We start from the raw sequence: 13,974 nt of genomic DNA on the forward strand, positions 1-13,974 counted from the left end.
GTAGTGTTGAGCGCAGCACACCATTTACAAATACAACACAAACGCAGTATCCATCGATGATATTAAGAATCAAATTGTCCACGTAATATCCACGCAATATCTGTGGCGCGCAGAGAACTAGTCAAACTCGTGTTCAGTTCGCGGCTCGCCTACCGCCCAACAGCCGCCGACAGATCTATCGATCACTTGGCAATAAATCAATTACTAATCAATATTATAATCAGGTGCATGCTGGGAAAAGGGTAATGTATATACAGTACTCAAACAGGTACCAGAAGTCGGCTATTACGTTTTGTTGAGCACCACCAACGTTTAATGCACGCGGCGTTCGAACGCTGGTAACAAATTGTGTACGCGCGCTTAATTTTTTAATAATCATTAGGAAATGAACTCACGTCAACGCATATTAATGGTGATAATAATTTACTTGTAGTTGATTTAAGTGACCTACTTGTGAAGGGTCATCATTGGGTCATGGCGTCTCTACTTCGCATTTCCGATATAAACACAAATTACCTTGATACCAAGGGGTATCATACCTATAAATAATGATCCGTGATTAATGCATGTTCAACACATGATTCCTAAGGCCATGTTATATATATAATAATATAATATTATTAATAACAGGGTACGATTCTCAAAACGGATTTTGCATTCGATTCAGATATTTTTCTTCCTTAAATTTGTGTGTAGACCTATGTTTCTAAAAAATAACATATTGCAGTCTATTTCCACGTTTTCCATCTTAAAAACAGTAATATACTTAGGACCTGTATAGTACTACTAAATATAAACACTTACATTGAATGATGTAGCCTAAGAGTAAATTATAACCGTTCTAAATGGGGTGAACGGTTGATAGCAAACGCTAATGTATTTTAGTATTGGTGTTCGTGTCACAGTGGATGTTTTTATTAAAACATTAATCCTACATTCATGGCCAATGTTTGTCATTAAGTCACTGACCTTACACCTCATCAATACTTAACTTAAAAGACCTCACTTTCTTTTCAGTAAAACACCTTCCATTGTATTGAATAACTCGTAAGCGTGGTTCCCACTAGAACGCAGCGCGCAACGCAATGCAGCGACGTATTGACGCAAAGTGCTTTATTGCGTAATCACAAGTGGGAATCGACGACGCAACAGTGCTGTTAAAATCGCAGGTTTGATTTCACGCAGGCGGAGCAAACACAATTATTGGAAGGGCATGTTCTTACGTTTCGTAGGTTGCGTTATGTTGCGTCACTAGTGGGAACTAAGCTTTACACAGAAACTGTACCAGGATTACGATGTATGTATAGGCTCCGTTCAGACAGCAAAGTTTGTTTCAGTGGCACATTTATCGTCGCTAACCTTGATGAGTAGAAACCAATCTTACAGGGGTAAATAACTGTCTGAACGGGCACTTAGTTATACGCGCTTCCTCAGTTGACGCGTGCGTAGTTTAAACAATGTGTGAATATTACAGTTTTGTACTCCGTCAACACGTGACCGAGTGTTACTTACCCTATTCATAGTGTTTCAAAAAAATGTACTGTCTCTTTTTGGCCGTTGAAGTATCGTCTTATTAGGCTTAATATTTTCCCCTCAGATAGCACGTCATGTTTTCTACAACTTTTTGACTTTATCTTCATTGGGGAATTCAAGACTTGATACTGAATGTTTATCTCAGTTTACATAAGTTGCGTTCACACCAAGTGAAGATGACAGTAAAATTATTGAGACGCAGCAGATACAAGATAAAACGCAACGTGTGCTCAAGGAGGTAAATTGCAAAATGTCAATCCTAGTTGAATGCACGAGTAACTACTAATATATACAGAAAAAGTAATTAAATAAAAGATGATGTCGGTTTTGGGTGACAATACAAAGATAGTTGAGTAAAATGTCGGCCGGTTCAATATTCCCCCAGCAAACAAGTTTAAAAACTGCTGCTTTTAATGCATAGAATATTTACGATGATGGTTTAAAAGGATTTATTTCGGTAACATTCTTGTCGTTCTCATAAAAGAGGGTAAAATTATTCAACGAGAGTTTGATGTACGGATGAAATAGATGTATGATAGATTGATGTATAGATTATATGACGTAAGATGCGCGTAGTGTGCGTGTTTAGTTCGTACGCCCAAGAATGACGTAAGATGCGCGTAGTGTGCGTGTTCGTACGACGCCCAAGAATGACGTCAAACTACTAATTATCAATTTCAACAAATAATACACGGTTTAAGAAAATGTTATAGATTAGGTTAAATTCTAATTTTATTTTACAAGTTCCTAAGAAAAGATTTTTGTAGCTGTTACAAAATCAGAAGAAAACGAGAACAATGCCTTATAAGTACGTGGCTACATGAATTAAGAATAGTTCTTAAGTTAAAAAGCATTTCTGATTGTTTTATTTTAGCATACAGTAGACTTCTTTTAAATAAATAGGACCTTGTTATGCATACGTTTTAATTGCACTAGTTTTAAATATAGACAATTTTTTTTCTTGTTTTTGTTATGATTTTAATAGGATTTTTGCCAACACATTCACAGAACGTTACAATTTATTGCCTGTGGAATGAGTTGTTTTTTTTTTAAAAATAAAATCGTGTTACAAATTGGGACTAAAATGCCAGCATTTTAAAAATAGTGCCCATAGCAGCATTATTTAGCACTCTTGCAAATTTACTCATATTAATTATATTCCTTAAATAACAATTTTAACAAGATTTGAACACAATTTGTATACTACTTAGAAGCATTCTTATGAGTTGTTAACATTAATGTGACATTTGACCTTTCAGTAAACAGTGTCATATTCCATCCATAGGACCTCTAAACCCCACATAAAACAATTATTATCAATAATTGCAAAAACAATTTGATTAAACAAATGTATAGTCAAAATGTTTTTATGCAAAAAAAAAGAGAACATTTTCAGCAAGAAAGCTTGCCAACATTCAATTCATGTTTCATCAAACACTGTGTTTTACGCTGAAATTACCAAATACACCCACGCCATACATGTGCAACAACAATCTGCACAAAGGTACAATGTACCATGAAGATGAATGGACTGTATGTGCACTCCCCATGGGTGGCTGCACCAGGGTCGTTATTTAACTATAATCCCTGACAAATCCCTGGTTGCACAATGGATGAGTACAACAACCAAAATAACAATGCATGCATGCAAAAATACAATGCATGCTACCGTGGATATGGAACTACAACAAGCAACCCAATTGAAACTTTGAAACAACTCACAAGAATGCAACTTTAACAGCAGCAAACTTGAGAGCACATTTACAGAATACTCATTACATAGAAGACATTCTTACATTGTTTGCTATTTAACATACAAAAGTTTAATAATTTAACAGTCCTGACAAGATAGTTGCAGCACACTTTATTCAAATGAGGGAATTTGTTTTTAAATAATTAATGCCCAATAAATTATTTATATAAATGGTCCAGACAAATTAAAAATTATTTTTTTCTTTTCAAGAATGTTTTTTATTGGCCCGATTATTGGGGAATTAAAATGTTACTCCATAAAAGAAGCCATTTACATATTTTGTTTTTATTATCAAGGAAACTGAGAGCAAGTGGGCACTAACATTAACATTGTGTACAACACAAGGCATTATTATTAGCCATGTAGTACACAATTACTTTTAAGGAATAAATTATGTAATAATTGAAAGAAACATTTACAAATGAGATTGTTTATGTGCGTAATCTTATCAACTCTGCTACAACTTTATAATTTTCAATTCTTCCCCAAATAAAACTTTCTTAAATATATCTGTATTATTATCATTATATCTTAATCATTGCATTCCCCAATAATGTACTGTTTTTGATGTAATTAGTTTTTAGGTTTCGTTCAAAACAACAATAATCTCTTCATTTGCTACAGAACATGATTGCACTTGCAAAAAGAAAACATCATTAAAGAAAATCTTTAATTGTTTTCTTAAATTTGTTTGACTGGTCAAATTTAACAAGTTCAAATGTCACAAACAATCTCAAGAATCCTACTGCAGTACTTCAAATATGCTTTCTATAAAAATGTAATAAAATGATATAGGCCTAGAGATAATTTATCTAGGTTTCTTGTCAAATCAAATTGATTGATTCTGTATTTGCAAAGATGATTCTTAGAAATCGCTTGTCAATAAAAAAAATTTCCTTCAAATTTAACCAAAAAACCAGCGCAAAAATGGAACGCACATTATCTACATATTTACATTTATACATGGTCAAGGTAATACGCAAGTCATTGAATCAAACAAGAACATTTTAAGTAAATGACTTACAATTACCTAACAATAAGTAAATCTATCTTATTCTATACATAATACAATTTTCACACATGCTTAACATTATATACTATTGAATATTAATATTCACAATAAAAAAAATCGGAAAACTGCTTTCTTTCCTCATGAAATCTTAAACTTAAAGCTTAAATATTGATATATGTATATATATATATATATTTCCGAGACAAAATATGTGAGCAAGAAGCTGAACTAACACATAGTCATGTCAACAATGTACATGTTGTAAGTAAATATGGAAGTGTATCCAAATCAGTTTCATAATTTGAGTTGACAGTTTCTACAGAACCATTTCCTGCTAAAGAGTTAAACAAAACATAGTATTTTGACAAAACATAGTATTTTGACAAAACATAGTATTTTGACAAAACATAGTATTTTGACAAAACATAGTATTTTGACAAAACATAGTATTTTGACAAAACATAGTATTTTGACAAAACATAGTATTTTGACAAAACGTAGTATTTTGACAAAATGTAGTATTTTGACATAATATTTAGAGATGTGAATGTAATCTTTCTTTGCAGAACATAATTAGAAACAATAGTTATATTTAATGACAACTTTTATAAAATTTAAACTAGATCAAAATTATAATTCCACATTGGAATGGAGGAGTTTTATCTCTCGTCTTTTTTTGAAGACAAACATTTTTTTAACCTAAAACAATTCAACCACCTGCTCTTATCAAGACATTCCTGTTGGAAATGGGAAAGGTTGTCAATACAAAACGACAATTTTGAAAAAATAATCTCTCACAAGTTTCTATTGTAAGTTTCTTACAAAAAGCACTTAGCACCGTTCAACTAATGTTATAGCAGTTTCCAACAATGCAAACACAAAACAAGAATTTACAAAACAAAAATGGAAGCTTAGTTTGGCGTTAAAATAGTAAAACTACGTCCGAAGCCAAAAAAGGAAAATTTATACTTTTAAAAAATGGTGCAGACAATAATTAAACACAGATGAATAGTACTCTTTTTGTTGAAATGAAATTAAAACTTAACTTAAAAATTACTTGTTTGAAACATAACTAGAAGCAAAATTCTATAAACACAATTTGATTCCAGTAGTGCAATGAATGGTAACATACTTTCATATTTAACTTAATTGATGTAATAATGTGCATTAACATTGCATAACTGGAATAATTTTACATAAATAAATAACAAGTATTTAAAAACAAGATTGGTTCAAAGCTATGTTTCAAAGTCAGCAAGAAATTTGATCAAACATTTTTAATAAAGTTGTAAAAAACAATAAAATAACTCAGTTAAAAAATATAAATAGTCATAATTGCATATAAACATATGTTTTAAGCACTATGTGATCACCATACTCGATGATGATATGGTGTTAAATCTGTCCAATCAGAGTTGTTGAAATCAGACTTAAATAAAATGGCGTCTTTAAGTTCAATGGCTCACAGATTAAATTTTTAACTAACATTTGTGGTCGTCGAAAAAACAATGTACAGTTAGCTATCGTATTATTATCTCACTGGTGGTACAATGCAATGACGTGTAACTTGATGACGATTGGAAAATACTGAACAAAGTTGAGAAACAGCAAGAAATACCTTGCTTTGGTGTGCCACCAGATGGAACAAGAGAGAGTTTAGTTATGATGTACCTATGTCTCTTTTGTTTGTCTGTATGGACCATCAATGTGAAATACATTCTGTACAATACAGTTGAAAAATAGTTTTTTAGAAAGTTTTTACAGTTCAAGTCACTTCTCCCTTTTTTTAGCTACTTGTCGTTTCCCAATGTCTGTCTTGTAGTTGATCTTTCCAAAAAATATAGTTTGTAAGAATTGTTTTCTTTTCTATATAGTTGAAGCTGTATAATCTCCATTTCTTTGACAGTACTTAACTTATATTGCCCTTGTAGTCCTCAAACTGCAGCCTTTGCAAACTTCTCTTACGGAATGTCTCATTTTAAGTAAGTCAATAGCAGCATTGATCCATTTTTTAGTCTCAATGAAAAGTTCTTCCTTTAATTGCTTCAAAATGTCAATGAAAAAAGTCTTTCTTAACATGAATCATCATGTTCTGGAACACTCGGTGGTCGTCGTCTTCTAAAACTATTAAAAACCCTCATAAAAATATTCTGTTCCCCGGCTGCAACATCCAATCTCTAAAAAACAAAAAGAAGATGTTTTTGAATGTTGACAATGATTGACAAAATATAAAAATTATTTTAGATTAAGTTACCTTTTTTTGGTCACATTTTCTAAAAATAAACTTTGTGTTTGTGTTTTTGATATTACCACTGGGATTCTATTCAAAAGTTTTTGTAGTAACTTTATATATGTCACAATATAATGAAATCCATAAGTTGGCAACAGTGACTATATCTCTATATAAACATGATGGATAACGTTAAATCGAATGATGAAGGAGAAAAAGAAAAAAAATCTGTCACGTTTAAATACGAAAGAGGAACAGTGCATGGTCAATAGTCCACGACTATCTAATTTGTGGCCATTAGCATGATGGAAAAGGTTTTTTTTATAAACAAAGAACAGAGGAAATGACTGTTACACAATTGTCAGCCGATAGACATGCAGACTGCTCACTTTCAATGCCTATGGCATCATTAGTAAAGTTTACAACCTGTGCAAACAGAAAATATCCTGGTTCACTTTAGAATTATGCTCAGTCCAAATACTTACATTGAGTCAATTTTGTCATGGAAAACTGTAACCAATTGCCATTATGAAGAAGGAAATATTTTAATTTAAAAATCATGAATTGGTGCAATTATGTTGGTACAAAATGTATTTAGAAAGTAAGGGACAGATTAAAAGGGTGTACTATAAATTTAATATGATATTAATCTATTAGCACTTGCTAAAAATATATTTAACATTCTAAATCTTGTGATTGGCTATAACATTATCACACATTCATGTTGCATGCTTTAATTTAATTTAACAGATGGCATTGAAATGTGTGCCGTAGGAAAAAATATGAAACAAATTAAATAACATCTTTACTATATTCCATCAATTTTTTTTTTTATGAAATTAAATTTGCTTCTTTACATTTAACCACTTAACTTAATTTCAAAATCTGATTTTTAAATTTCATTATCAAAATGACTAGTGATGCTTTCTTTACAATACAGATGAACTGAAAACAACAAAATCAATAATTGAACTATTATGTAGGGCAAGTATTGTTTTAAGTAGGCCAGTGATAGTTGGAGGTCTAGTTTTTACGAACACAATGGTACTATTATTGATAATCCCAATTTGAATTTAGATAGGTCATTATAAATTGTTTAAAACTCAATAAAACACACACCCATGACAACAAATATGGACAATAAACAATGACTATAGGTGATAATGTAACTGTTATGCAAATACACAGGTGAATCATGCTGAATGATCCAACAGAGTTAATTTAAATCTCCAATCAATGACAATCTTTTATTGAATAGTATTTTCAGCCATTAACAACCTTTTTTTTTGCTAGCGAATAGTACAAGAAGTGATGCTAAATAGGCCTAATTATCACAACTCATGCCGATTTTGCTGCTTTTGTGGGAAAAAAATCTTGACTGGGCTTGATTTTTATTATGCTATTGCTGAATAATGGAAAGCATGACAAAACAGCTTTATACACCTCAATGATCTAATCATACCAATGATTAGGATCTAATCAGGCAGAATGTCATTTAACTGTATCAATGTACTTAACGTTTCAACTTCCACATACATTATTACACACAAAAATGCATTGATGCTTTTTCTCAAATTTCATTCATAATGGTGAATATAAGACACAATATAGCATAACACCAGTAGGGCTATCATTAAGGCTACATAATAATGTTAAAAACAAATAAAAGTGATGAACAAATAATTTGTTGACACTGTAGGACAGTAGGAACAAACAAAAAGGAACTATTTATTTTGAATATTTTAAATGGAGCTAATTTCTATAAACTAATACCTTTTTAAAACACTGAATGCATGAGAAAAACGTTTTTAAAACAGGTAGCACACACAGCAATTTAAACATCACATCTTTTTATTACGACGATCATAGATTATAATCTGTTATTTTTCATTTATATTTAATCATTATTATTACTGCATCTTTATCGTCATTCAAGTTCTGTCTAATCTTCAATTCTACAATGCAACTGTTAGTGAGAAAGAAACGTAATGAAGACAAATCCAGGGACCTAACAAATAATGACTATTAAACTACCCTGGATAACAACTACAGGTGAAACGCAGTATCGTGTCATAAATACGAGAATCACGAATCACTCATGAGAGTGGAATTTTAAACATGTTTCAGTATTAAAAAAACTTGCATGTCCGGACTTGTTGTATTGTGTCTGTGAGCTGTGGTTGTGTCTGGCAATAACCAAAAGCATGTGTGTAGCAAGGAGAGAGCGGGACATGCAAAGTATATGAAATAGAAGAAGCAAGACTGACTCCTTAATAAGCTTTATTTGCCTTTGGGGGAAATAAATTAGACGATAAATACAGTCAATGTTACAGTAGTAGAGCAAAATAAATTAATCTTTGCTATGTTTACTTGAGTATTTGGCCATCAATATTTATAAAACTATATCAATTTGACCATTAATGCATACTGAATATTGGTTATTTTTTTCTGTAATAATCTCAAAGCATAAATCTGTGATTAAAGCTGATACTGCTTGACACTTGATATTTCTGAACGTAAATGAATGTATTATTATAAGAAGACTGTAAGAATATTTGAATGATTTTAGGCCTGACTATATGTACACTAGTGTCCTTTGCTTAAGTAGGGGTATTTATTACAAACAGATAACTGCAAGAATGCTTGTATTGTCTACACAGGGGTATTAAATAGTAATACAGGATCTACCAAAGAACACACCGGATAGATCTATTATTAGTGGTGGTTGAGCCAACAGCGTGTATACTATTAAACTAAAGGTGCACTTTGATGTCATCACAAAGAATACCAACAGGATCACTCACGTTTGCATAGTAATACTCAAGGAGATATTAAGAAATACAGAGAACTATTTCATGAACATATTATAGGAAAATAAGAGTTGCAACTAAATCTACTAAAACATTATTTTTCCTTGGATAAAATTAAGTGCATTATTCTTTTTTAAGTATTTATTAGAAACGTGGCTGTTACTGAATTAATAAATGCTTGTTTGTAGCACACAAACGATTAGTTAGGTTTGTTTAATCTAAAATGCACTTTAGTAAGTTTTTATTTTTGATATTAAGTTTTCCTTGATGACTAAATATTTGTTCGTTCTGTCTAATAACAAGTTATAACCGTCTTTCCAGTAGCTATTTAAAGACTACTTATAGGCCATTTGCATTTTTTTTTTAAATTAATGATTTTTATAACAGTTTTTTTTTTCATTGTGACTATTAAAAAATGTACCTAAAATTTGTATTTCCAATAATAATAATTCAAACACTTGCTATCATATTAAACAAGCAATGAATCTAATGACGTTATCGCACTACTTCTTAGTTTTGGTTTTGTTGTTTAGTCTACACAATTTAATATATAGAATATTCTAGCTGATTAGTTCAAACAAGACCGGTATTGCTTTGTTAAATCTCATTACATTTGTAATGGTGTTAAATATTTTTGTGAACTATTATAATATCTAATACAATACAAATATATGAAAAAAAGAAACCTGTAATTATTATTTCTGCAGCAATTCTTCTAATTTGAATAAGACGTTTTAATATCCACAAAAACAATTTTTTCATACCAAAAATTTAAATACAAGAAAAATAACTTACAGGAGATATAGATGAGTATAAATACCTGTAAATTTGACAAAATCACAAAACTAAATTGTGAAATATATTGACTTCCAATACCCAAAATAGCCCGGGAAATTACATTTCATGACAACAATAACTATTAAACATTTTCTGTTGTTTGCAGGTTTAAGGAAACTTTGGACATTAAAATCTTCCCTCATTGTCATGTTTTTTTTGTGTGTTTTTTTTGGTGCATAATTACAACTAAAAACTTTATGTACTAACCTGTAATGTTTCAAAAGACATTTGAATTTCATCAGAGATCCTTCTCAACTCTCGACCGACAGCAATCATTCGTGATGACCTCGTCGGTGCCGAGTTTGCCCGTTCTCGAAATGTAACCACATCTGGTAACGGTAAAGCATCCTCCTCCATTGGAGCATCGCCTTCCGATCGGTATCGTCCTCGACGTTCTGTAAACATGACACCACAAACATTCATGATTACAACAATATCTCTTAAAATACGATCAGCATCCATGGTAATTCTACAAATGGATCATGAAACGCCAAATGGATACATCTAAATGTTAAAACATCCAAAGGCCAAGACATCAAACAGATAAATTAAAGTCTTTTTGTTTTACTCAATGACAGTTCAGTAGTTGTTGTCATATATAACTGTTATATAGAATAAAAATCCAAAGCTGTACATCAGCTCAAAGTTTATGAAGCATTTGTTCATTCCAGGTGCAACTTGTTCAAAGGTAGAATCATAAATGAGTTGTCTTGTGGGAATACCTTCCTTTTAAAATTAACTTGGGATTTCCAAAACAATAATATTGTAGTATTTGTCTTGTGTTGTGTTTTGCTATTGGTTAATAAAAACCAGACAATAATAACATCAACAGACAAATCACAATCATCATCAAGAAAAACTAAACTTGTAATCATTTATTCTAGCCATGCTCTTGGGTATCAAGTCATACTCAAGCTTTCTGATTGGCTGTTCACTACCTAATACCATAATCTGATTGGTTCGTGTTACTTCACAACAATAGAGTAAAGAAAAGTTAAACCAATTAAACAAAGTGTTGAATAATACCTCATTAAATATTCAAGGTTATTCCATTTTGTACAGAGGGAATTGTTTTCATAACAAACTAGTAAAGTTTATTGACAGTTCAAACAATAACTTGTTCAGTCTTGTCTTGAGTTAAGAAGTTGGTTATATTGTATTATTTTAAATTCATTGTTTGATTAATTAATCAGGACAATAAACTACAGTGGATTTCTACTCATTGAAATGCTAAAGACTTGATGTAATACAATGCCTTTCAAATTCTAAAAACAGTTAAATGTGCAATATTATTATTACAGTAGTATACTTGGTACAATAATAACAATGTACAACAAATCTATTTTTATCATAGACCTGATCAAGTTTCCATAAATATCAATTATCATCAGGCTGGATTCTACAGCACCTTGTGACCAAATATTAGTATACTGATTACAAATTATCTCAAATGCAAGAGCACTTCTAATTGAATCAATTCAAAATAGAACTCCACATGTCAGACAAAAAAAATTCCACGCAAATTAATAGGCAGGTAAAAATATCAGGTGTTCAGTTGATGACAACTAGTTGGATCAAAATAAGCTGCAGGCTTCTATGACAACTGATTGGTCGATGCTTCTAACCACTTATTTGCATACAATGGTTGTACGTTCTTACTTTGTGGCTAAGATTCTACACAATGACTGGTAGAACTGAACTTAACACGCTTTTACTAATTCACAAAAGAAGTCTGATCAAAACAAAACATTTTTAATAACAAATTTTACAATATTATAATAAAATATCACGAGGTCTTTATGAATAGGAAATTTCAAAATTGGCAAGGACAATAAACAAAACGTATGTTAAAATAAAACTATATGCTTGTCAACATCAATGAGTTACTAGTTATTTGTATACAAAAATGTCACATGACTCACTCCTCATGTTTTTGGCAACGGCTACAGTAAGTGTAGTAAATATATCATCAAAATAATACGTCACAAATCTGAATTCATACAAATGTAAACAATCGCTCTACAAAGTTACAAATTTACCATAAATGGTTACATTTTGATTCCATTTATTGTTGTGTAATATTGACTATTTAAAAATAGATGTGTTTACATCTTGAAATTTCATCACAGTATTGGACAAAATCCAAACTATGAAGTGTGCACACCCAATCAACTACAAAGCAAATGATGACTGTAAACAAATCACACATGCTTCTTTTTTTTGGTTATCTTAGGATATTAAATGGATCATTTTTATATGTAAAGCTCTTCAAAACATTGTATTAGGTACTATATAAGACTACCATTATTATTATTATTTGAACCTTGCAAAAATAATTGAGATGAATGGTGTAAGTCTTTAAGGCTAGGTCATTGCAAACTAGTCCCTAATAACGGTGACGTAGCACTATACAGAGGATAATTATCAGCAGTATAACAACATACCACATTAAGCATCCAGACCAGTATAAGTATAAGAAGATTTCAATATTCATGTTTCATTCCAATAATAAAATACCAAACAATTCCTTTGTTCAAAACAAATACTTGCCGGTATTATTAGTTTGTTATTTACAAAATTAGGGTTTATGCCAAGAATGACTTTATACTGGTTGAATTCAACCAAAGAGGCAATTTTTATCGATGATACAACTACATATTAACTACAGTATTGGATAAGTATTTTTTTCAACACCTGGTTTAGTAAACTATAGTGAACCTGAACACTACAGCATGAAATAAATGAAGGTCATTAACCACTGTCGTCTATATGTATGGCTGTAAGTATTCCTTCTCTACTCTATCACCTAAAATTTAAGACAAAGCGAAAAGCACAGACAAGATACCTCTGGTCGTTCACCTAAGTATATGAAGCAGAAACGAAAAAATGTAATAACTAAACATTTCCTTTCACTACTTCTATCAAACCACTACCAAACTACAGTATATTAAATAAAACAAATACTGTCAATAATAATAATGTCAATGTCCTCTAAGCTTATAAAATATTTATCTTTTTATTCTGTACAGTATACCATTCTAGATTTTACTTTGAATCTTATGAAAATCGTGAACTTAGGTCAGTAACCGCACAGACTGTCTACAAAAAATGTTAATGTTCCCAATTCCACATATTACTATTCAACATCAATTTCCCTGTATAAATTTCATTAACAAGTAGACTACGGAGGTATAGTAAATGATTCATTGGGTGGAGTACGATGATTCTAAATCGATTAATGAAACAATTGATCCATCAAACATTTATTACGTTCATTTAGTCTAAGATTACAGTGTACTTCAATTTTGAAGAGTGAATTCTGTGCGTTATACAAGTGAATTAGTATCACAATAGTCTGGGGAAATTAATGGGATAAACACTAATGTCCTGGCAAAGTTACTTGCAATGTACAAATAGTCTTTATTGAGATACACTATTCCAGTGAAATTACTCACTTGGACATTGGGCTACCTACAATCTATCAAGAGAAGTTACTTACTTGGACATTGGGCAACCTACAATCTATCAAGAGAAGTAACTTACTTGGACATTGGGCAACCTACAATCTATCAAGAGAAGTTACTTACTTGGACATTGGGCAACCTACAATCTATCAAGAGAAGTTACTTACTTGGACATTGGGCAACCTACAATCTATCAAGAGAAGTAACTTACTTGGACATTGGGCAACCTACAATCTATCAAGAGAAGTTACTTACTTGGACATTGGGCTACCTACAATCTATCAAGAGAAGTTACTTACTTGGACATTGGGCAACCTACAATCTATCAAGAGAAG

The 13,974-nt window shown here is 31.2% G+C and overlaps 1 protein-coding gene across 1 annotated transcript in view; it reads right to left on the reverse strand.

Moving 5' to 3' along the window:
* Positions 1–2,246: 2,246 nt before the first annotated feature.
* LOC144851906 (uncharacterized) overlaps positions 2,247–13,974 on the reverse strand; it is a 31,754-nt gene continuing 20,026 nt past the window's right edge. The window contains exons 3-4 of the mRNA XM_078709562.1: positions 10,383–10,570; positions 2,247–6,475 (exon numbers count right to left, since the gene is read on the reverse strand). Of these exons, the coding sequence (XP_078565688.1) occupies positions 6,371–6,475; positions 10,383–10,570 (293 nt within the window). The 3' untranslated portion in view covers positions 2,247–6,370. The remainder of the gene's footprint in view (positions 6,476–10,382; positions 10,571–13,974) is intronic.

The sequence above is a fragment of the Antedon bifida genome, chromosome 9, assembly GCF_963402885.1.
Source record: "Antedon bifida chromosome 9, ecAntBifi1.1, whole genome shotgun sequence".
Lineage (NCBI taxonomy): Eukaryota > Metazoa > Echinodermata > Crinoidea > Comatulida > Antedonidae > Antedon > Antedon bifida.